This window comes from Desarmillaria tabescens (genome assembly GCF_030435595.1).
Source record: "Desarmillaria tabescens strain CCBAS 213 chromosome Unknown EV420scaffold_1, whole genome shotgun sequence".
NCBI lineage: Eukaryota > Fungi > Basidiomycota > Agaricomycetes > Agaricales > Physalacriaceae > Desarmillaria > Desarmillaria tabescens.
In genome coordinates, this window is record NW_026848300.1 from 1,470,728 (window position 1) to 1,493,288 (window position 22,561).

Sequence of the window (22,561 nt, forward strand, 5' to 3'; positions counted from 1 at the left end):
TCGTAGTAGTAATTTTCTACTAATGCGTCGACAGTAGAACATTGAATGCGCATTCTTGTAGATTGAGTCTATACACTTGTTGCGGTATCAGTAAAACTTGAAATAGCAGAATCTGTGAGACAATTTACCACATGAAATGTATGGATTTGATGACTTGTAATTGCGTTCGCTGGACCGATCCACTGCACAGGAACACAAGAGAGGCATTGCATGTCGTGAAACAGCCTGAGGCCCTGGTGACAAGGACAACTTGGGTGCGCTAATCGTAAAGTCTTGTAGGATTCTGCAAGAGGGAATATTTATAACGCGAGAGGCATACACAAACGCGACGGAGGTACTACCTACAATGCACACTTCAGCGGGGATACTCTGCCCAAAACCTGCTGAAATGACATACGGCTTAGACTCGGCACCTGACATCAATCACAAGGAGGGCAACGCACCTCGAAATCCTTTCCACCTTATGAAGATAGATTTCTGGTTTGCGTGGATAAGGCTAGAAATGTATTCATAATTGTTTACTTTCCGCCAAGTTGGCTCCAGAGGGAAGGCGGATACTTTGGTGAACTGGAAGACCAGAACTGCAAGGTCCAATGTTTAATCATTTGATGCCAGAGACCCTGCATTAGAGATCAGGAAGTAGCAGTAGCAGTCCCGCTGACCCTTCAAAAAGCTGACGGTTGCGATGTTCGGGTTTCCTCGCCGGAGCTCAAGTGCTCAGTGCTTGTCCAGAAAGAAAAGTTTACAAAAAGTCCCATGCGCAAGAAAATTCGAAGAATACTGAGATGCATAGCAAGCGTGTCGGCAAAAGGGGCGTCCGATAGATGAGTTATGATGGTTGTGTAGACAGTCAAACGCAACCCGGAGCAGCCAACTGAGACTCCGACTCGGATGTTAAGCACTGGCTGTACATCTGCAAGCAATATTCCATAGACTCGAGAACTTTATTCGGAAAAATAGCCAGTTATTGTACGCAGTCGAACTCCATGTCGATGACGGATAAGCGTCATGCGTAGTATAGAAAGCGATGATATGTTAGGCTTCTGTATCATCCGTTGCAGTGCAGAAGATCGCTGTTGCTGCGCGAAGGCTATGCAGCGTGTCAACTACGTGTGTGACATTTGTGACATTGTCGTTTCGCTATCTTCAACGTTCTCACCAGCGACCTCGTCCAGCGCCACTGTATTCCTTTTTCCCCCTCCAAATTTTCTTGTTTTACCCTATACTAGACGCCAAGTATATTCGCCTATCCTAATTCCCAATGAAGCCGTCCCGTTCGCTTCTTCTCTCGTGTCTCCTGGCCATTGCGCTGGCCCAGGCCTCTAGCGCTTGGGAGCGACCACATTTGCCTCGCCAGGCAGCCAGTAGTGGTCAGGGCACAGAAGCAGCGACAACAGCGGCAACTGGTACAACAACGACGGGAGGACAGCAGACCACGACGACCCAAGAGCAGCAAACAACTACCGCTGCTACTACCACTGCCCAACAGACCACGACGACGCAGGAACAGACAACAACGACCCAGCAGCAGCAGACCACCACGTCGACAACCAACCAACAGCAGACAGCGACCACCACATCGGGAAATACCAGCCCCACCGATAACAATAACACCCAGACCACTACGAACAACCAGCAAACCACCTCTCAAAACAACGCCCAGACTTCTCAGACTCCCCAGATACAGACAACCGAGTCTGTTTCCACCAACGATGCTGGTCAACCAGTCACAGTAACAATTACTAACACGAACACAAGAAGTAGTGAGACTGGGTCGGCCACATCCAGTAGTGCGTCCAGCAGCAGCACGAGCAGCTCTAGTTCTAGTGGCAGCTCTGGGGTTAGCACTGGCACAATTATTGGTCTGTCTGTCGCTGGTGGGGTTGCGCTCTTGGGCATCATTGGTTTCATTGTATGGAAGTTGACGAGAAAACGATTCTCCGACTTTGACGATGGTAAGCCTACCATTTCTTCCATCCATTCGTTAAATTCACAGTCTGTTCAGGCGAAGCTATCAAATGGCCAGAGCTTAATGCTCACGGTTCCGACGGTGGCGATGTCCACCCTCTCCCTGTTCACAGCACTGGTCGAGCTGGCTTCGACACTGGGTCTGAGGTTTCCTTGTCTCGTGCCCCTTCCACCTCAACCAACAACTTCTCTACACCAGACCTGGCTCATGATCCCTATGCCGTGCCTCCTCTCCCTCACTTGAATCCCAACCAGCCCATCCCATACCGTGATGATCCAAATGCCAGCAATGCATACTATGACCCATATCGTGGGCCCGTGCCAAATACATTCAATGATGCACCCTCTGGCGCTGAATGGTCACAAGGCGAGGCCATTCCCATGACGCAGATGACTGGTGCTGGCAGGATGAGTCCAGGGCCTGGGTTGGCCTATGGTGATACTGGTCGAGCATCTCCTACGCCTGCAGGTCGTGCTAGTCCAGGTCCATCAGCAGCGTTGCGTACCAAATCTCCCGCACCGATGTATGGGAGGACGTCTCCAGGGCCTCAAGCCGCCTTTGATCCGTATGCTGGCCGGTAGTGGACGAGTTGTTATGTTGCGGGAGATGAATGATACGACTATAGACGATTTATTCCCAGCATAGGATAGGCCGGAGTTGGACTAGGACAGTAACGCCGTCGCATTCAGTAGGAGGATACTGGACCAAGCTCCATTACATCACCCTGTCTTGTTTTCTCATCATTTACCATACCCAAACATCCCCCAGATTGCATTTTTCACGCTCATACACACAATCATCACCTCCCATCGTTGCATATAAAAGGTTTCCATATACCTATCATATCTTTTTCAGACCTATTCGTGCTGGTGCTGATAGTTCATCTGGATGAAGGTGGTAGAGTTAGCCCTCTGTCCTTTAATACGTTATTTCTGTGGTCGCTTTATATCATCCTACTCTCTTACCTCGTTTTCCGTGTTTTGCATCTAATATTTCTTGTCTTGATTTTATGCATGTACGTATACGGACCAGATTTGGCGCTTGGGAAACATTCAATTTTTCTACCCCACAATGGTTGCTAACACTTATCATCGAGTACCATGAGAAAGGGATGTGTATCGTACAGAATCTTCATGCCCTGGATTCGGAACCGCAAATAATTTGCCGAAGTTGATCACCGCACTACGTTGCGCTACTTCTTTCTACTTCTTTAACTTGTACAAGTACAGGGATTTGTCCTCTCACTACACCCAGCGGAACAAATGCTACGATGATATCGCCGACGTTGTATTCGGACGTCCCGGGGTTCTTAGCTCGGCCAAGGCGAACAAATAAATCAATTCAAGCATCTGTAACTTACGTTTAATGGACTACAGAGTCTGTTTACTGTGCTCAGCTTTTCAGGAAATAGTTTAAGGCATCTCAGCACTCTCAGCTTCTTGGCTCTTCTTAGGCTCCCAAATCGGCATGCGGGATGTTGCACTGGCGCCGCATCTCATCTCTACGTGTATGCCCCAACCTACCTGGCTTCATTCATCTGGTACCTGAGGCACACTAGACGCAGGGACATCAATAACTGCACTACAATATCCTATCCTCACTACCCGCTAATCTACGCCCAAGCCGAGCCCACGACCAAAAGCTCAGAACTTGTACATATATATACGGGAAGCTTGGGATTGTTGAGAATAGAATGTGCCCACTTGGCGAACGTGAAAATAGCCTTTCAAACTCGTACCAGCTTTTTCAGGAACTCGATATCGCTCAGTTGGCTCGATAACAGCCTTGGGCAAACCATGTTGAACTAGGAGCAGTGACCAGACGGACCTGTGGGTCCCTTTATATGGGCCGGTGCTGGTCATACCGTTCTAATCTTCGCCGTAAGTGTGTCTAATCACTGAAGCAATCCCATCTCCGTCACAGGGACGAGTTCTTCATCTCTCTGCCGATGTCGCCTTTCTTCTAGCGGCATATAGAGAAGGGTATACAAAAAGTACCACAAAGCTCCCGGGAGTTCAATGTGATACGCCGCAGGATCTATCGATGCACCCAGTAAGGTGGATGGATCTACTAGCTACACTCGACTCTACTATTGGAAAGAATTCTGGTAAGTCGTCACAGATGAATCGCACCAACGATTCTACTAAGTACAATTGTCAGTAATTCCCTTCTTAATGTCCCACTTGAAAGAATGTACGCCCACCGGTAAGTTTGTTCTATATTTATCTGTACAATCAGACGATTGCTACTTGTTAGACCCACTGTTGCGGAGCTCCGAAAGTTCCACCACTACAAGTACAAGCCCTTGCTCAGGGCGAACTGGACGCGTGTTGCGAGGAACAGTCCCTCGGATATTACGCCTCGGCTGTCTCACGTCGAAAGTACTCTTCTGTCCGATGTCCTGATGAATCCGTTAGCGCCATTTGGAACTGGGTATACCATGCGGAGCTTCACTGAATTTTTTGGGTCTCCGTAAGTGTCCATCCGATTGTGTTCACTGTGAATATTGACAGGAACATACGCAACTAGTTACCTTCCTGGTATAGTTCCAACTGTTTAAACGCCCTTCCTTGTCATCTTTCGTCGCGAGAACACTTGTCCGAAGAGCTCAAGGGTATCAGAACTTTTCAACCCTTCTGGTCGATTGGGTGATCTTTGATGCAGTCATGTCCTACACTTCAGAAATGGAAATAGTGACCCGCCAAGTCTTCCGTGCTTTCAGATCATTCACACTAATGGAAATATCTGCTGGTTCGTCAAATTTCCAAGACATGCTGAAGGATTGTTCTAATACCTCACAATTGATAGGCCACCTTCGAACCCCAGCCACTCCCAAGACCCACCAATTGGATCTTTCTGCGTTTGGACAGTCCCGTGCATATATCGACGGAGATCTCACCATGTCGGATGCACTTGAGCTTCCTGAGTATCTCCAGGAGTTCGCCACCCCACGTTCCTGGCTACTACGTCCCATCCGTGTTGCTATAAGAAGGGAGACATAATTCTTTTCCCTTATCGGCTACTACGTGTCCTCATCCACATGTATACGATTTCCTTGCTCGTATTTCTCGCGTTTGTAGTGATCTTGCTCCACCGTCGCTTCCGCCCCCACCACAATCGAGGTTCTCTGCCTTTGCCTCCGGGACCGAAGGGCCTTCCCCTCATAGGAAATCTTTGGGATATTCCCGCTGAGTATCCGTGGCTCACTTATGCTAAATGGTCGGCTTCCTATGGCGACGTCATATATCTGGATACTCCTGGCAGTCCAACTATTGTCCTCAACTCAGCACAAGCAACCACGGAACTCCTGGAAAAGCGCTCTGGAAACTACTCGGATAGACCTGGTCTGAATGGATTATACTTAAGATTTACCCTAGATTCTAATTTTTCATCTTTCAGATATGCATATGCTGTTCCTGGCGGGATGGAATTTCAGCTTCGCTTTTATGCGATATTCGGACTGGTGGAGGTAAGTGCTCTTCTTCGCACTGGGGCTTGATAGTAATTTCCTCCTTAGATTGCATCGGAGGGTGTTCCATCAATATTTTCAGCCTCGTGCTCTTCCATCTTATTATCCAGTACAATTGAAGGCTACGTCGGTCTTGCTACGACAATTGCTACAGTCTTCCGACAATTTCTTCCAGCATGTTCGTCAGTAGGTCGAATTCGGCATCTTTGTTAACGAAAATCTTATTCATCCCTAGTCACGCGGGCTCAATTATCATGAAAACCGTTTATGGCTACGATGTCGAACCAGATGATGATCCTTTCGTGAATCTGGTAGATCAGGCTATGACCAGCATTCGCCTCAGTTTGACTTACGGGGTATTTCTCGTCGACCTCCTTCCCATACTTAAAAATATACCTGGTAGGGCATGTCTTTCTGCTGAAACGTGGCTCGTTTCTTAATACTGCCTACCGAAGATTGGTTTCCTGGCGCCAAATTCAAGAAGCTTGCGCGAAGATGGAGGAAGAACGTTGAAGACATGAGAGAGGAGCCTTTTAGATATACGGCGGAATCAGTCGTAAGTATTCATTAAAGCTGGTCGAAACTGAACCATAAGGCTCATTGCTCCTCGTTTCGTCAAAGGCCAAGGGTACTGCGTCGCCATCATTTGTCTCTGAAAATCTCAAGAACATGAAACAAAACGGAGCCTCCGAATCAGAGACGTACCTGGAAGTCCTCAAGAATGCGTCTGGGGTGGCTTTTGGTGGTACGTTCTTTGGGTTTTAAGGGAAAACTTAGCTTATTTCGTGATGATCAGCGGGTGCCGACACTGTAAGATTTGTTAGTTATCAATTGGTTTGATCAGCTTAATACAGCTGGTCGCACAGACGGTTTCAACAGTTCTTTCTGCAATCCTTGCATTCGTGCTTTATCCAGAGGTCCTGGCCAAAGCCCAAGCAGAGCTGGATGATGTGGTGGGCCAGTGCCGATTGCCAAACTTTGATGATCGCCCACGACTGCCATATATCGACGCTATTCTAACAGAGGCGCTAAGATGGAATCCTGTTGTACCCATGGGTGATGGTTCTTCACGTTGATGGCTATGGTTTTCAGAGCTCACCATTCATTTAGGTGTTGCCCACCGTAGCATGAAAGACGACATATACAAGGGCTATTTCATTCCTGGCGGTGTGTTCTGCTTGGAAAGTCTTGAGTTTCTCTGAATTAGTTCTTAGGCGCGACGGTCATTGGAAATACTTGGTCAGTTCGTGCATGGGATGGTCGTTTATAATGTCACGACGTTGTTGTAGGGCGATCCTCCATGACGAGAAAGAGTATCCGAACCCTTTGGTGTTTAACCCTGACCGTTTCATGAAAAAGGACGGCCAACAATTGCCCCCCGACTCGACGATTGCGTTTGGTTTTGGAAGACGGTTCGTGTCATTGTTCGAGTTCGAAGCTTGCTTGGTAACAACATTCACAGCATATGTCCTGGACGACATCTAGCTTCGAATACCGCCTGGATTGCCATCGCGTCTATTGCATCCACACTGTCCCTTTCAAAGGCCGTGGACTCTGATGGGCACGTCATTGAACCTAGCGACACGTTCACTGGTGAATCTTTGAGGTATACCCGATATTTTTCAATGCTGTATAGTAGAAAGTAACACGATGGTTTCAGCTTCCCCTTGCCTTTCAAATGTGTGTTCAAGGCGCGTTCTACCCAGGCGCAGGCACTGATAGACCCGGAACGGTGTTGAACGGGAAATGGAAAGCCTGGAAATTTTCGAATAGCGACCTCACGATGATCGCCGATCGTATAACGTGGTATTATCTTACCGGCGGTTGTTAACCAGAATTGCTTCTTGTCCTTTACCACCATCATCTATGCAGTCTCCAATACAGCTCATTACTTCTGCTATTCTCCACCTCTATGCCTACATCCAACGTCTGTTCTTCTACATATCTACTGTAACACGACCGTCACGTCTAACTCGCTCAAACGACACACCGTTTCTCTATGACTCTGGCATGAGCCTCAACGACCTCGAACGGGGACTCCAAGATCTCCAGCCGACTACATGTTCGCTTATTTTAAATTTTTTTGCTAGGGCGAGCTCTTATTTTGTGCAGATTCGCAACAAGACCGTTGCCAGTCCGTCATGGACATATCCTGCGCCAACTCCAAAGTTAGCACCAATGTCTCGCGCCCATCCAGCACCACCGAATGCGAACCACACATTTCTCATTTCGTCAAACATCGTGACACTCTAGATAGCACCAAAAGTAGCGACGCGCTACGACGCAGGAGCTATTCTTTATCCTATTTCTCTCCTCCGGAACCCCGTATACATCAAAGGAAACGAAGCTCTACGGTTTGGTTCAAGAAGCCCGCCACGACTGGAGATTACAAAAGGTTTTCCGACTACGACGATGGTGATGATACGAACGTAGTGGCGCGAGTTCGCCGGGCGATCGAAGAATGCGCAGAAGAAGAAGACGTAAGAGCTATCTTTGATAGGCGGTCTGCTTGGGATACTATCAAGTCTGTTGTCATCGACGAGGACGCTATTCTGGAGGAGACAGAAGATTCATTCAGCATGTGTTCCAGCTCTGTGCCTTCGACACCAGTACCACCATCCCAAAGCGAATCTACTCAGGGTTTGGAATTCGCCAAAACCTCAGACACCTCAGAGCTCGCCTACACTAATCAAGATTCTGCCATGGTTTCTTCCGTTAGCACCTTCGTCACAGGATTCCCTACGTACAAGTCTCTCGACAACGTCTTAGCAGCGCTGGCTCTTCAATCGACTGGGGAGGTCTCATGGTCGGATCTGGTATCGTTCTCGGAAGGCAATTGTATTGAGATACTGGAAGAAGGCAAAGTAGTTTCTCACGCAAACGGCTTCGGGTCGGCTAGAAGCGACGTGCCCTGGTCAGATCTCTTGTCGTTAGAGCCGTATGATGGATAGAATTTTCCTTCCCTATTACCAAGTTTCTACTAGTCATCTTGATAGAACGTATATTGAGCTGGAGATATTCAATTATAATGCCTAGAAATACAAGTGTTGGACGACTTGACGTATACTAAAGTCCACGACGACTGCACAACAAAAAAACGATAAACAGCGAACTGATCCCAAAAGCTACAAATAATAACACCTAGCGTACGAACAGCAATAATGATACATCACGCCCAAGTTTGTCGAGCTCATACGTGAACTCTCTTGGACATGCGAGTGCGATCATCCTCAGGTGACCGTGGCCGCTTATTCCACCCCCACGCGTTGTTGTCTCCGCTCGTCGAGTACTGCGTCGGGATAAAGTACGTCTCAATATTTGGCTGCCGGTCATTAGCCGGTGCGTTTGTGCGGAATCTCGGCGGGAGTCGAAGTGGGTCCCTACTCGTCGGCGGACTGACCGGATTGGAATGCACAAGCGACTCGATTGTCATAGCCGAAGACGAGCCGTTACTTGATGCCGAGGATTTCTTCTTGTACTAACGTGTCATGATAAGTGGATCAATGCTCCGATTGACGGAATATATACTCACAGTCTCTAACTCTGGTTTGCCTCGCCATTTGGCAATAGCTTCGCAGAACCTGACCGCCGCACGTTCAACTGGTTCCGCAGGATATTGCCATGCAAGATCTTCCATGTGTGTTGACAAGTCTGGGGTCGACGCAGGGATATCATAGAACTACGGAGAAGATGGTGAGTGCAGGGTAGATTGTTGTCAATAAAGATCACTTACTCTTCGTAGCCGTTCATCCATTTCCATCTCAAATTCTTGTTCCTCCGCACCTTTCCTCAACGGCGCGCCCTGCCGAAGTCCAGGAAAGAGCACCCGCGCCGCCTCGGACAAGCTCGGCATTTCGTCCGGGTCAAATTCCTTCCATGCTTGATCAGGCTCTGCCTCTCTGCCAGGCACAGGCTCAATGATACCAAGCCCGACAGTCAACAAACACTCCACGGCATGAGAACCTCTCCAACCATCCGTCAAGTACCCCTCTAACACCGCCCTAGTCAGTAAGCCAGCGAGAAGCATGTACCATTGTCTCGACGGGCGAAGAGCTACGCCATATAACCGATTTTGGGCCTCAGCAATAGCCCGAACAGTCGACGTATGAGCAGGTGATGGTAAAGGAGATAATTCTCCATACATCCTCCCATTTTCATGGCTACGTTCCCCTGCGGATATGTAACCACCCCCATCTCCATCCTTTGATCGTGGCGATTCGAAGCCAGCCTCTTCTCTCTTCTCCCGTCCCAACTCTACTGCTGCTAAAGCGGACAGCCTCAAGAACCTGGGAATCAAAGCAGACAATTTGGTGTTCCCTGAACCTGTACCGATTCCTAACCCCATGACTTCGTCTGCCTGGTTGTTACGCCTCAAAACGCTTCCCCCTGCTGCTGTTCTCGCGAGCCCAGACCCGATACCGCTGCCGTCTTTCCATCCTGTTATTCCACCTCCGTCAGGGCTCATACCGGCTGTTGTGCCTTTCCACGTAGGCGCGAGACCCATCCTTGTCGGCCGGTCACCTACACCGGGCGCAGCAGTGGAATTTGAGCGACCACGTCCACTGGCAACTCGCACAGAGGATTTGGCTCCAACACATATTTCGCAACCTGTATGGAGATGTCTAGGACACCGGAATGCCGGCGGCGAATTGGCTGTACTGGGATCTGCGCCTTCCAGATATAAAGCGTGGACACGGCCTGCTGGTTTTATGGGGGTCTTGGGCTAGATAAATGCAGGTGAGCGAGCGCATATAAGGACATAATTCGGATGACTTACAGGATAGTTGTGCTGGTTGTACCCTGGAACGAGTGGCGAGTACGCAGAAACAGAAGATACGGCAGTCAGGGCAGGTGGCAAATGTGACGGTGTAGGAAGGTAGGTAGGGTCGACCGATGAGATATCGGAAGGTGTATGACTCACAGCTGGCGAGTTTGGTTGCTGGGAACGTTGATGACGGAAGGGCGGTGGCGGAGCATGTCTGGCAAAGAGGTCATTGATCATGACACCAAGGGCTAGACGAAGACGGACGCCATTGGGCAAGGTATGAGGATGGGAGCCTGTACGCTGGTTGGATGGATGGATTTGCGGTGATGTTGGCGGTGTGAGGATGTCTTCGTCTGGTATGGGCAAAACCGGAGGCGGCTGCTCAAGCATGGACAGAACGATCTTCTCGAGGTCCTCTGCCCGTAGGCGAAGGCTTCGAGCAAGAGACAGATCCTGGTTGCGCAGCCGTTCTTCTTCGGCATCGCTGAGAGGATCATGGTGACGACCAGCAGCTCTAGTCTTGAGCATAACGACATCTTCGCCATCGCTGCCCACCACCTCTTCCTCTTCAAAGTTTTCTGGGCGTCGACGATGGATATAATTTTGGGATCGAGGTCCGCCGGTGCGATCCGTCATGCCTAGTTCTGCTCGGGCCTGAGCAAACCGTGTTCGTCCTACATAGAATATGAATAAAATTCGTCGAACATTTGGCATATTAGCGCACCGTGAACCCATAGCATATGATCAATAATGAGCGTCCTTGTACTCTTTTCCCGAGGCGGTATAGAATGGAGGTGATGTGCATGTTTGTGAGCCGGAGCCTTGAATGCAGTGTTGTGGACCGTGTTCGCCCGGAAACCGTTCGACACTGGTAGCGACGACACCTGGAGGTTATTCGCCGTTGATGAAAGTGACGAAACGGCTTGAGCGATGCTGTAGGAAGCCAGTTGAGGATTGCTACCATTGGCCGCTGCTAAGATAGCATACGCCGGTCCAGGAACTGGGTGAATTGCCATCGTAGGATCTTCCTGGACCAGAATTATTCACTCTTCCGATGATATGAATGATGAATTTGACGTGGTTGGCGAGAACGACTGGGTATTGAAGGTATATGGGAGTAGCAAGAATTCAGATTCCGAGTTTCCCCTTCTAACGTCAGTTTGTTTGTGGCTCCTTGCCGGATTTGCAGGCAATCGTTGCCGACTACCTTTTGCGACTTCCACGGCCGCTGCGACTGACGACGACGTTTTCAGTCCCTTCTGTCGCTTTTTACGCTCACGGCGCTCGTCTTAATGCCTCAAAACGAAGCACGCCGTAGTACGGACTGAAGTCGGACCAACTCGGGAGATGCTATAATTCAACTAATTTGTCTGATTGCCAATCCAACCAAGTCCTGACAAGATTTTCCTTGGGCATTCCGAATCTCTACGTCATATACATCGATACTGTTACAAGCGGCGACCTATTCAATTCTCTTTCTCCTTCTCAAGGGTAGCAGTGATCTCTTTACCGGGAGACGGGAACAGGATGCTATTCGCTGGCAACAGCTGCGCTTTGGGATTCAATTCTAATCCAAATCCAGGCTTATCCAGCACCGACACCTGCAGCTTTCCTCCTTGCGGCACAGGCTCGTTCAAGAACAGATCGCCGAACACTGGTTGCACTGATTTCCCATCAGGCGAGTTTGCCAAGTATTCCTGGAATGGGCAGTTCGGTTGCGAGACGACAAAATGATAGCTGTAGGGACCACTGGCATGAGGCACAACAGGGATGTCATACGCTGCCGCCTGAGCTGCGATCTTGACCAACTCAGTCATTCCTCCAACCCACATAACGTCAGGCTGGAGAATGTCGATGTTACGGCCTTCGATAAGCTTGCGGAACCCGTACTTGGTGTATTCATGCTGACATTTCAAGATCAGCAAAGGGACAACAGCAACGCAACGGTGCGTACCTCTCCGGTGGTAAACTTAAGCTGTGGAAGCGCAGATTTCAACCGTGCAAAACCATCAAAATCATCGGGATGTAAGACCTCCTCCCACCAGTTGATGTTCAGATCCAAGCATGCTGTCGCCAGCTCAATGGTGTACTGGACGTTCAGCGCCATCCAACAGTCGACCATGATAGGATAATCAGGTCCGACGCTCTCTCTATGTTTCCTCAAAAACTCGATGTTCTTCTTCAGTCCCGCATGCCCCTCATCAGGACCATACGGCAAGGGAACCTTCGAACCCCAGAAACCCATTGCCTTCGCAGCCGTCGGCTCCGGACCAGTGATGTAAAACGATAACTCGTCTTTGATTGAACCGCCAATCATCTTGTATACAGGCTCCCCGCGAATCTTTCCGAGCAAGTCCCATATAGCCAGGTCGATGACGGATATGACAGCAATGGGCAGCCCCTTTCGCCCATAAAACATTGTCGAGCGGAACATCTGGTCCCAGAGGCGGTTCGTGTTTCTTGGGTCCGCGCCAATAAGGAAACGTTCGAGGTGTTGCGAGACGATCCAGCAAGCAGGCGGTCCGCCGAACCCTGTGGCAAAACCAGTTGTGCCGTCACTGGCCTCAATTTCGACGCAGAACGAGCCGAGGACATTGATACCCCAGGTTATACGAGAGCTACGATACTCCTCGTACTTGGACATGGGCGTGGCAATCGGATTATCAATAAGCCTGCATTATACATGTTTATCAGCTCAAGTTTCCTGGAGAATGGACTCTACGAACCAATGTCCACGGGCGACATTGTGGTAGTCACCTCCGGAACCTACACCTCCTACGACGAAAGTTCGGACGGCTTTGATTGTGGGGAACATCTTTACGGATGACATAGTGGAATGAACGCAAGGCTGCTACGCAGTTGGGTACGCAATATAATGTCTTTTTCTACGGCATAAAGGCATTCCTGATGAGCAGGTGAGCATTTCCGGTCCGGATCATCGGGCCGGAAGCCCTCTCCTGGTGACTTGTTTTGCAAACGCCTCGGAAAAGGAGGACTGATGTGCTTCGATATAATTAAGCCTAGGATGGGGTGCCCGACTATCGGTAGTCTTTCCGGGGGAGGAGGAGCTCCACCGCACTGCCATACCCCACCTCCTTCCGCAGAATATGAAGATCTGACGCGCGTCTAGACATAGCCCTAGGTCGATCAATGAATGATGTAAAGCACCTTCGAGTGCAGCCGTTACTTTTTTTGAAGATGTGGTCTTAAATGTCAGAATCAGAATGATGAATGATGGGATTTTTGAACATCAATTGACAAAGCAAGGTAGGGCTACATTTGGAGAGCAAACAAAAAGAAAACAAATTTGCTGGTATAACTAGTACTGCGAATAGGTGGGTATTAAAGAGGCGTATAGTAGGTTTGAGGTACCTTTAAAGTACAATTTATAGGCACTCTTCTTTGCTTGCCCATACATAATCGGCGCGACGGTGGCGCTCTGTGCAGTCCTTGTGAGAGTTGCTGTGATGGCGACACAGAGACACTTCCTGCGCGTAATCCTCACGGCAGCCCGAGTCTCTGTGAGGGCACAATAGTCTCCTCCCTTCGTGCTGCCTCAAATGATCTGTGATGACAGGTTAAATCATGCAAAATGAAGTATGACGAAACAGGACGGCACCCTTGTAATTGTGGGAAGCTGTGTAAGTCTTCGTGCATCCTTCATGGTGGCACTTGTACTTTCGTTCGCGTATACGCTTAGCCTCGCTGCCGTTGGCCACGTGTTCCTTCTTGGCCGTATTGATCTTCTTACGATGTTGCGCCACAGCGGAACGCTCCGGGGGACTTCGAAGATTGCGTTTTGCGTTCGCAGGAAGGGGACATCGCTTCCCAGCCAGAGGGTTCTGCCCTCTTCCAGTATCAAGTTGTTCTTCGTCGGGAAGACTAAATACGCTAGTGGTAGGGCTGGGACTGAGCGCCACACTTTCGGTTATGGAGATAGGTGACAGCAAGCAGAGACTATCGTAGTCCGTAGGAAAAGTATTTGGGAAGTTGCTGGTAGTCGGTTGGATGGTGGAGGAGGTCGGAGATGAGGGCTGTGAATAGTCCGCCGAAATATGAAGAGACTGGAAAGACTGTCTGAGTAAGGCGCTTCCTTGATTGAACTGAACCGGAGAATATTGCGGCAAGGGATATTGCATATCCTCTGGGGTGTGAAGAGGAATGCTTGGGGACGCGGGCGAAAGTGAATTCGAAGGTGTTAAGTAGTAGTTGTATCCGAGTCCATAAGGGCTGGTACCTGCGTTGGAAAACAAAATATTACGATGATATTCCATTTTAAATTATGAATTCACTTACCGTCACCCAAAAGCATCCCTTCGTCGCCAGCCGGGCTGGTGAGGTACTGAGAAGGATCTGGCGCGATCCTGTGAGTGGCGTGACAAGATTCAACGAAACCCCACAGACTAGGTTCAAGATCAAATCCTCTCATGATTCCTTGGTCCCAAATGTCTGGTGATATTTCAGGAAGACCTTGTAGGCTATCGGAATATCAGCGCCTTGGCGCTAACGGTGGCACAATCGGTGTACTCACCTTTCGAGGGGAGATGAGTCGTCGAATGCACCTCGTCCCTCAGAGTCGTAGATGCGGATTTCTGGGTAGGTAAAGTTCATTGTTAAGAATTTGAGAGATGGAGGTCGAAATTTATCAAGGCGAATTTATAGGACGAAGAGGACCGGAATGGAAGCCGGGTAAAGATATGACTCGAGCAAATTGCGGCTTCCGGTTGAGGGCATCTGATGAACAAAGGCGCCTTGCGTTAATCGCGTGCAGGTACATGAGCACTGCATTTGGCGCTTATTCGATTCAAAAAGGCAAGGCTCTCTTCATGGGTGTAGAACGCAGAGTTTGCGATTCTCGGCCAGGACAATTGGAATTCGGCTACACATGAGTGATCAGATAAGACTGCCAATTTTGAAGTCGGCGACTTGGAAGCGAACTCTATTAAGTACAGCAAATCCATCGACAATACACACGGTAGGTAACGATACAAGCGGAGACAATGTGGCGCTATTGCGTACGATAATTGGGGTATAAGAAAGACACCGGGCGACTTCTAAAAATTCATGAATACTACTTGCTTCGAAGACGAGGGTGAAGAACTCTGCTTTAAATGGCGGTCATAGGACGTCACGACTCGGGACTGCGTTGCACGTCATTTTCATGCCTTCGTGCTTCGAAGCTGTGTGTCCTTGAAAACAAGTTAGTGAATTAGCATCAAAAGGTCAATACTATCCATTCACCGTTGAGCCTATGTTTCATAGTAAAATTATTCTGACAAATATTGCACACAAATTTCCCGAGACCCTTCCTCCGACTCAAGCTGGCTTGAATCTAGAAAAAGTGGAGAATAGGTGTCCGGGTCGGCCAAAAAGAAGGTCACCGGAGTCATCGGACACCTGCGTCTGTACTGGAATTAAGGTCGTTGGACTATCATACGACGATGAACCACGTGAAATTGGAGACATGGAAACTACACTTCGATGCCTCAAAGATATTAGTCGTCTCGATTTCCAATGACATTTTCCTAACATTCTGCGAGCTGTCTGAGATCTGCTGTCAATGCTCATGACGGAGGGGGAAGAGGGTATTGTCTTGAAGATCACTTAGAAAATCGAAAATCGGATTTGCTGCGAACAAGTGTGACTGGGGGTAGCAACACAGGAAACGATTCACTACAGTTGCTAATACTACCGGTGTCACTGAAAAACAACGCTGGGCCCAGTGTCAGAAAGATGCGCCAGACGTACTGACACCAAGACCTCCGATGCTAGGGCAGCTTGATACAGAAAGGCCGAGTCGCTAGACGCATCAATAGAATCCCAAGACTACCAGGAACGAAATATGGGTGACATACTTTGACCCAGGAATATTCCCGAAGTGGTAGAAAGGTCTAGGAACAATGGTAAGAAGGGAGAATACTGCGGCTTCTCTGTGGTTGACATACCATTGAAGTAAGAGAAAGGATCGCTGGCGAAAACTTCCTGAGGTTGATCAATGGAAAACGTAATTCCAGTCCTGAAGCGATGGAAGATTGGAATGGGGCGAGTAGACAAACTTAAGAATCTGGGTCTGTACTGCTTTATACGTTTCCGGGAGCCCCTCCTCGAATAGAATTAACAAGAGGGCAATGACAATTCCACCAAGAAACTCATTCAGCAGCTGACCTGTCTGTGACTCTGGAATCGGCCTGCTGGTCATACAAACGGGGACTCGTCAAAGCTATGCTCAGAAGAAATCATTTGTTCAAGTGTGGTTACCTACAACCACCAGTCACGAAGCGACTCGGGTATTCGGCTGACCACATCGCATAACCCGGATGGTACCGGTGCTTGCCAGCTCAGCTATGAAGACGCCGACGCTGTAAGGTAACGAAAGCCTCCGGGAACGTTAAACGTGAAAAGCATAATGCGGGAGTGCGGGAGAGGAAGAGGATGATGATAGAGATGCGTCAGTGGTAACAGGCTCAGTCATCGATGGATCCGTAATGGTTCTATTCTGATCGATGACCCAGAGAAGGACGAACCAATCATACATGCCTGGTGGCAGCTCCGGGTACAACCTGTACACAGGCATGCGTCAGACTTTTTTGAGGCACAGAGCGCTCACATATAGAAACATGATGTAGGGAATAACAAGCGAACAAAACGCCATTATACAAAATGTATAATGCGACTCAAGTCTCGATGAATATTGTTGCGGATGAGGCAACACCACAACAAATCTGACACCGCACAGCGAACACAAACGGAAGGAAACTAAATGGATACAACACAGTTTAGACGCTTTCAAGCAACGACAAAACAAAAGACGAAGGGGGAAGCGGAAAGTCATGAAATGCTACCAGAGACGACTTAGTCAACAAAAGATAACTAGAGGGAACGACATACCGTTGACGCAATTTACGCTTTTTAGTCTCGGTGCTTTCAGAATGGCATTTGATCATATGGCGACGACGAACATGACTCGTTCCAAACGATTTACCGCAGTTGGGGACTTCGCAACGGAAATTACGGACTCCGTAATGAGAATTGAGGTGATCTACGACCAAGTTAGTGGAGGAACCAAACAAAAACAGACGAGGAATCACTAGCACTTCTGAGGTTGTGTTTGGCTGTGAAGGTCTGATTGCATTAAGTGCAAACATAATGAGCTGCATTGATCCGACGACTGGCTCATGCCACAGCGTCAGATGCAACCTGCTCTCGATACGGCATTGGGGGCAGTAAAGCATCTTTTGCAGGATGACTAGACTGCTGCTCCGGAATGTCACTAAAGACGCCCGAAGTAACGACGTCAGGGTTAAGATCAAGACGAGCCAAATCGATTCCGCAATCCGAGTGCGTACTAGGAGCAACACTTGGAGACCTCATCAGACCGAAGACGTCATTGTCGATGTCGCTCAAACTTAGGGAGCGGAAATTGGGTCCTGGCGTTAGATAGTCATCATCGAATCGCCATAATGTGCGCCCGCGCGGAGGATCTGAATGTAATAGAGTAGAAGTTGAGGACTGATGAAGATTGTCGACACCATTGGACTCGTGTGGCAGTGAGATGACGCCGTCATCGGGCTCAAGAGTCACGGATGGAAGCTTGCGAGGGATTCAGAAGATGGAGGCGAGGTGTGAAACATAGATGACATGTCGGTAATCTCATCTAAGAAGGGTTGGAGCTGTTTTGAGAGGGTGGGATTACAGTAGGTAATTCGTTTTGAAGCAGGTTGATGTCGAATGGCAGGTCGTGGTTATTGACACTAGGACCAAGAAGACCGGAATGGAAGCCGGGTAAAATAATCTGATGAACAAAAGCGCCTTGCATAAATCGCGTGCAGGGACATGAGCACTGCTCTGGCGCTTATTCGATTCAAAAAGGCAAGGCTCTCTTCATGGGTGTAGAACGCAGAGTTCGCGATTCTCGGCCAGGACAAATTGGAATTCGGCTACACATGAGTGATCGGACAAGACTGCCGATTTTGAAGTCGGCGACTTGGAAGAAAACTCTATTAAGTACAGCAGATCCATCTACAATACACACGGTGGGTAACGATACAAGCGGGGAAAATGTGGCGCTATTGCATGGGGTATAAGAGGGTATAAGACACAACGACACCGAGCGACTTAGAAGATTCACGAATATACTACTTGTTTCGAAGACCGCGAGGGTGAAGAACAGGGCACGTCTGCTTGAGATGGCGGTCATAGGACGTTACGTGACTCAGGACTGCATCGCACGACGGGCATGTCATTTTTATGCCTTCGTGCTTCGAAGCTACGTGTCCTTGAAAATAAGTTAGTGAAATAGCATCAAAAAGGTCAATACTATTTATTCACCGTTGAGCCTATGTTTCGTAGTAAAATCGTCCCCACAATTATTGCACACAAACTTCCCGGGACCCTTCCTCCGACTCAAGCTGGCCTGGATACTTTTTGTCGAGCGTGTTCTACGCGGACTTACGTTGCCCATCCCTGCCCTACCATCTGGCGGCGCAAGCGAAGAACTGGGAGAGATGGGGGAAGATGGCGCAGATGACGCAGGTGACCGAAAAGGCAGACCATCATTTGCCGGTGTCTGTATTGGAATTAAGAAGGCTGTATTACCACCATACGGCGAGGAAGCAGCCACAGGCGACGACGCAGGACCGTGGTGGGGTGGGTTATCTTCCAAAGACAGAGTCTTGACGTTCGACAACATTTCCGAGATCGGTTGATCATTCCGGCGAATACCAAGCGAGGACGCAGAAGCGTGCCGTCGTAGCCCAGGGAACATATCAGTTGAAGACCCGAGCGAAGAAGCCGAGCTTTCTCCCGATTCTGAATATCGCCTTGGAATAGAGTGGGGGACAACAAGGTGGCGTGCTGCGTCTGGGGCCCATAGTTCTGTAGGATGTGGTGACAAAGGAGACCACTGGTCGTCTCCGATGGCATCAAAACCTGGTACAGGAAAAATCAATGCTGAATAAAATATCAGAAAAACATGCTGATCGTACTATCGCCAAGTCCAACATATCCTGGGGAACTGTATGTGGAAGATGGGTTGGAGCTGAAGTTGCCATCTCCAGTAGTAAAAGCTGATGAATATGTCAGTCAACAGCACCATACTATCGGCCAAAGAGAAGACCAACTTTGGCCAAGGCAGGGGACTGAAAAGGATGAGTAAGGAGACATAGAATACGAATATATTAGTAACGTACAAGGTTCCGTGTCCTCAAAGACAACACTGAAGGTGTAACTGTCTTCGCCATCGCCATGTGGATTCGTTCTGGAGGATGACGATCAACTTTGATTCACGTAGATGGAGCGGAAAGCCTACAAAGCTTGCGGGGGGTTAGAGACGTTGAGGTAAACTGGGATATGATCGTCCATGGCAGCGATAAGGGAGGGCTGCTGCCTTTCGAGTGCCACAGAGGGACTTTATAGTATAGGGAAAGCATTGCGACAGCAGCAAGGCAGTGAAAGGAATTCGCTGGAGAAAATTTCTCAACAGCCCCTGCTGTGAGAGGCGCTATGGGCAGATACGCTGTGCCAGTAAGCTGGAAGGCTGAATAGTGTGAAGCGCCTACTGATTCCAACATCGCTATTCGGTCAAGAGTTCGCACATATGACATACGGAGTTTGGAACAACAATGAGGCGGCGAAGTTGTACGTCATGGTAGTAAATGTTGGAGTCACTACGGGCCGCCTTGGCCGTTTCAACGAACTTATTACTACTGATGATTGGCTACTCTCACTTCGCTGTCTCGATTTTCAAAGAACATCTTCCTAACATTCCACGAGGTGTCCGAGATCCTCTGCTAGTGCTCATAACTTTAAGGGCCATTGGGGGAGGGGGGGCACCGGGGCACAATTATGGCATTGATCGTTGAAAATTTGTAAAAAAAACCGACGCTCGCCGATCATCGATCGAGTCTGTTGGCTAACGCTGTGTTCAGAGTGAATCATTAAAGGCCCGTTGGTATGCAAAACTACATTCCGAGCGTATTGACGGGTACCTAAGGTTGTAATGATGTATGGAAACTTAAGACTATTAATTAGGCCCGAGTGTATGTCATAATGTAACACTGTTAAATAATGAATGTAAATGGTGTAAGTTCAATTGAATCCGTTGTCACTTTTTCGTGTCGCGAGGATTCAGTACAAGACAAGTTTTCTTGACATGGCGATTGTAGGATGTTCGGTGGCGCAGTTCGACACTACACGCCTCACATCGGAATATGACTCCTTCATGCTCCGACTCCTTGTGTCCTGTAAAGCATCAACTTAGTCGGTAGGATCATCTGAATGACGTTGCCGCCCACCTTGAAGCCTATGCATCGTGGTGAAATCATCACCACAAACATCGCATACAAACTCTCCAGGTCCCTGTACCTTCCTTCGCCGCAGGCTAGCTGCCTTCGCTTTTCGCGACCGCGAGTTACTTTTCTTGAGGCGATCCTTCCCTAACGTATCATCTACCGGCGGGAGAGGAGAACAAGGAGAGATGGGGGAAGGCGTCGGGGTCGGCCAGAAAGGGAGATTATCGGGCAGCTGTGTCTGTATTGGAATCAAGGATGCAGTACTAACACCATACGACGGCGAAAGAGAGTCGGTGGAAAACGCTGACGTGAGACCTCGCTTCGATGCTTCGAAGATACCAGTCGTATCGATTCCCAAAGACATCCTCCCAACGCCGTGCGAGATATCTGAGATCTGCCGCTGGCCGTGACCATTGCTGAGAGAGGGAGCGGAGAGGCGTCGTCGAAGATCGCTCGGAGAGGGAAACGGATTTTCTGCGAACGAATCTGACTTTCTTCTGCCTCCGTAACGGGCTGGGGGAAGCTCAAGGAAGGTTCCTGTAGGTGACCGCGACAACGTAGGAGATAACTCATAGCTCTTGATACTATTGGCGTCGTAATCATTGAAAGCTGTAAAGCTGAAAATTAATGCTCGATCCAGTGACAGGAAGATGTGCCAAACGTACTCGGAAGGTCAAGTCTCCCCATTTCAGGGGAACTAAACAAAGAAGAATAACCCGAGTCGCCGCTACCAAAGCCAGCATTGTCAAAAGCTGACAAGACGCGTCAAGAACCTCAAACTAGTATCAGGACCTCGATAAAAGTGACCTACTTTGACCCAGGTACATTCCTGAAATTGCGGAAAGGTTTAGCAACGGTGGATAAGAAGGGGAAAACCTGTTTCTCTTGACGTACCATCGTGGTAGTTGTTGTCGAAGGTTTCTTGAGGTTGATCAAAAGAAAACGTAATTTTAGTCCTGAAGCGATGCGTTCAATACTTTAACATAGCGCACTTGAGGTAAAACAAACTCTTCAAATGAACGTTGAAACATGTCTCCGAAACCGCTCTCGTTCTGAGAACTCATTAGTGCTATAAGATGGGGACGGGGCGGGCAGGATGTGAAGATACCAGGGCTCCGAGTCCTCACTGCTTTTATAGCTGAGCGTCCCTCCTCAAATAGAATCAACAGCAGGATGGCAGTGGTAGTAAGTCCACCAAGAAGTTCGTCCTAACAGCTGAGCCGGCTGTGATTCTAGAACCAGGGAGCTGCTGCTCATGGCGTAAGGCAACACCTTTAACGCTGTGCTCAGAGCACACCATTGAATTAAGTGTAATCACCCGCACCTAGCAATCATGAAGCGCCCCGATAGAAGTTATTCGGTAGCCCACATTGCAACCTGGACGGAGCTTGGATCAATAGTAAGACGCCAAAACTATGAGGCTCTACAGAATTCCCCCCATTATAGGTAACGAAAGCCTCCAGGAACATTGAACACAGGATTTGAGCGACCGCGAGAGGCACAATGCCGGTGTGCGGAGAAGAAGGTTCATCACTCAGACTGTGGGACTTGATGTAAGTGTCAGGGTCACATTTTTCTGGAAGGATTCTGGGAGCTCCGGATACAACGGATACAACCTGTGCAGAGGTGTGCAGAGACACAGAACGCTCGTACATAGGATCATGACGTAAGGACATGGATGAGAAGCAAACACGAGAAATAATACAAGATAGATCAGCTACAGAACTAATAATGCGACTCGACGATATTGTTGTATATGACGCAGGACGCCACAGAAATCTAGCACAGCACATCAAGCAAAAACAGAACAGAACGATATTAGGATACAGCACAGTTGGATGCGGTCTAGCAACGACAACGAAAGACAAAGGGGAAAGCGAAAAGTCATGAAACGCTACCAGAGACGTCTTAGTCAACAAAAAATAACTAGAAGGAACGACATACCGTTTACGCAATTTACGCCTTTTAGTCTCAGTGCTTTCAGAATGGCACTTGACCATATGGCGGCGACGAACGTGACTCGTTCCGAACGATTTGTTGCAATGGGGGACTTCACAGCGGAAATTACG

At 48.8% G+C, this 22,561-nt stretch overlaps 8 protein-coding genes across 8 annotated transcripts; 3 read left to right on the forward strand and 5 right to left on the reverse strand.

Moving 5' to 3' along the window:
* Positions 1-1,122: 1,122 nt before the first annotated feature.
* On the forward strand, positions 1,123-2,764 carry EV420DRAFT_38399 (uncharacterized protein). The gene is made up of 2 exons (XM_060481920.1): positions 1,123-1,955; positions 2,006-2,764. The coding sequence occupies exons 1-2, from the start codon at positions 1,262-1,264 to the stop codon at positions 2,548-2,550; spliced, it is 1,239 nt and encodes a 412-aa protein (XP_060339310.1). The 5' UTR covers positions 1,123-1,261; the 3' UTR covers positions 2,551-2,764.
* Positions 2,765-4,823: 2,059 nt separating this feature from the next.
* Positions 4,824-7,306, forward strand: EV420DRAFT_38403 (cytochrome P450). The gene is made up of 13 exons (XM_060481921.1): positions 4,824-5,313; positions 5,369-5,438; positions 5,487-5,624; positions 5,674-5,837; positions 5,894-5,994; positions 6,060-6,183; positions 6,235-6,248; positions 6,305-6,494; positions 6,549-6,605; positions 6,653-6,677; positions 6,728-6,850; positions 6,901-7,044; positions 7,099-7,306. The coding sequence occupies exons 1-13, from the start codon at positions 5,010-5,012 to the stop codon at positions 7,175-7,177; spliced, it is 1,533 nt and encodes a 510-aa protein (XP_060339311.1). The 5' UTR covers positions 4,824-5,009; the 3' UTR covers positions 7,178-7,306.
* On the forward strand, positions 6,937-8,520 carry EV420DRAFT_38778 (uncharacterized protein). The gene is made up of 3 exons (XM_060481946.1): positions 6,937-7,044; positions 7,099-7,500; positions 7,551-8,520. The coding sequence occupies exons 2-3, from the start codon at positions 7,305-7,307 to the stop codon at positions 8,387-8,389; spliced, it is 1,035 nt and encodes a 344-aa protein (XP_060339312.1). The 5' UTR covers positions 6,937-7,044; positions 7,099-7,304; the 3' UTR covers positions 8,390-8,520.
* A 108-nt stretch (positions 8,521-8,628) lies between these two features.
* On the reverse strand, positions 8,629-11,219 carry EV420DRAFT_1633943 (uncharacterized protein; the record flags this gene model as incomplete). The annotated part of the gene is made up of 5 exons (XM_060476254.1): positions 8,629-8,916; positions 8,971-9,117; positions 9,172-10,161; positions 10,216-10,877; positions 10,928-11,219. The coding sequence occupies 5 exons, from the start codon at positions 11,217-11,219 to the stop codon at positions 8,629-8,631; spliced, it is 2,379 nt and encodes a 792-aa protein (XP_060339313.1).
* Positions 11,220-11,444: 225 nt separating this feature from the next.
* On the reverse strand, positions 11,445-13,420 carry EV420DRAFT_38393 (enolase C-terminal domain-like protein). The gene is made up of 3 exons (XM_060481918.1): positions 12,930-13,420; positions 12,158-12,875; positions 11,445-12,107 (listed from the first exon to the last, which is right to left on the reverse strand). The coding sequence occupies exons 1-3, from the start codon at positions 13,031-13,033 to the stop codon at positions 11,670-11,672; spliced, it is 1,260 nt and encodes a 419-aa protein (XP_060339314.1). The 5' UTR covers positions 13,034-13,420; the 3' UTR covers positions 11,445-11,669.
* A 155-nt stretch (positions 13,421-13,575) lies between these two features.
* Positions 13,576-15,094, reverse strand: EV420DRAFT_1494952 (uncharacterized protein; the record flags this gene model as incomplete). Its single annotated transcript, XM_060470827.1, has 4 exons — positions 14,735-15,094; positions 14,500-14,681; positions 13,779-14,440; positions 13,576-13,722 (listed from the first exon to the last, which is right to left on the reverse strand). Coding segments are annotated over exons 1-3 (916 nt in total), but the record flags the coding sequence as incomplete, so codon positions are not given.
* A 2,282-nt stretch (positions 15,095-17,376) lies between these two features.
* EV420DRAFT_1633946 (uncharacterized protein) lies at positions 17,377-19,563 on the reverse strand (the record flags this gene model as incomplete). Its single annotated transcript, XM_060476255.1, has 6 exons — positions 17,377-17,793; positions 18,656-19,131; positions 19,188-19,268; positions 19,323-19,340; positions 19,392-19,459; positions 19,511-19,563. The coding sequence occupies 6 exons, from the start codon at positions 19,561-19,563 to the stop codon at positions 17,377-17,379; spliced, it is 1,113 nt and encodes a 370-aa protein (XP_060339316.1).
* Positions 19,564-19,871: 308 nt separating this feature from the next.
* EV420DRAFT_1494977 (uncharacterized protein) lies at positions 19,872-21,940 on the reverse strand. The gene is made up of 6 exons (XM_060470828.1): positions 21,501-21,940; positions 21,387-21,448; positions 21,304-21,321; positions 21,158-21,244; positions 20,496-21,101; positions 19,872-20,442 (listed from the first exon to the last, which is right to left on the reverse strand). Exons 1-6 carry the CDS (start codon positions 21,554-21,556, stop codon positions 20,306-20,308), a joined length of 966 nt encoding a protein of 321 aa, XP_060339317.1. The 5' UTR covers positions 21,557-21,940; the 3' UTR covers positions 19,872-20,305.
* Between the last annotated feature and the right edge of the window lie 621 nt (positions 21,941-22,561).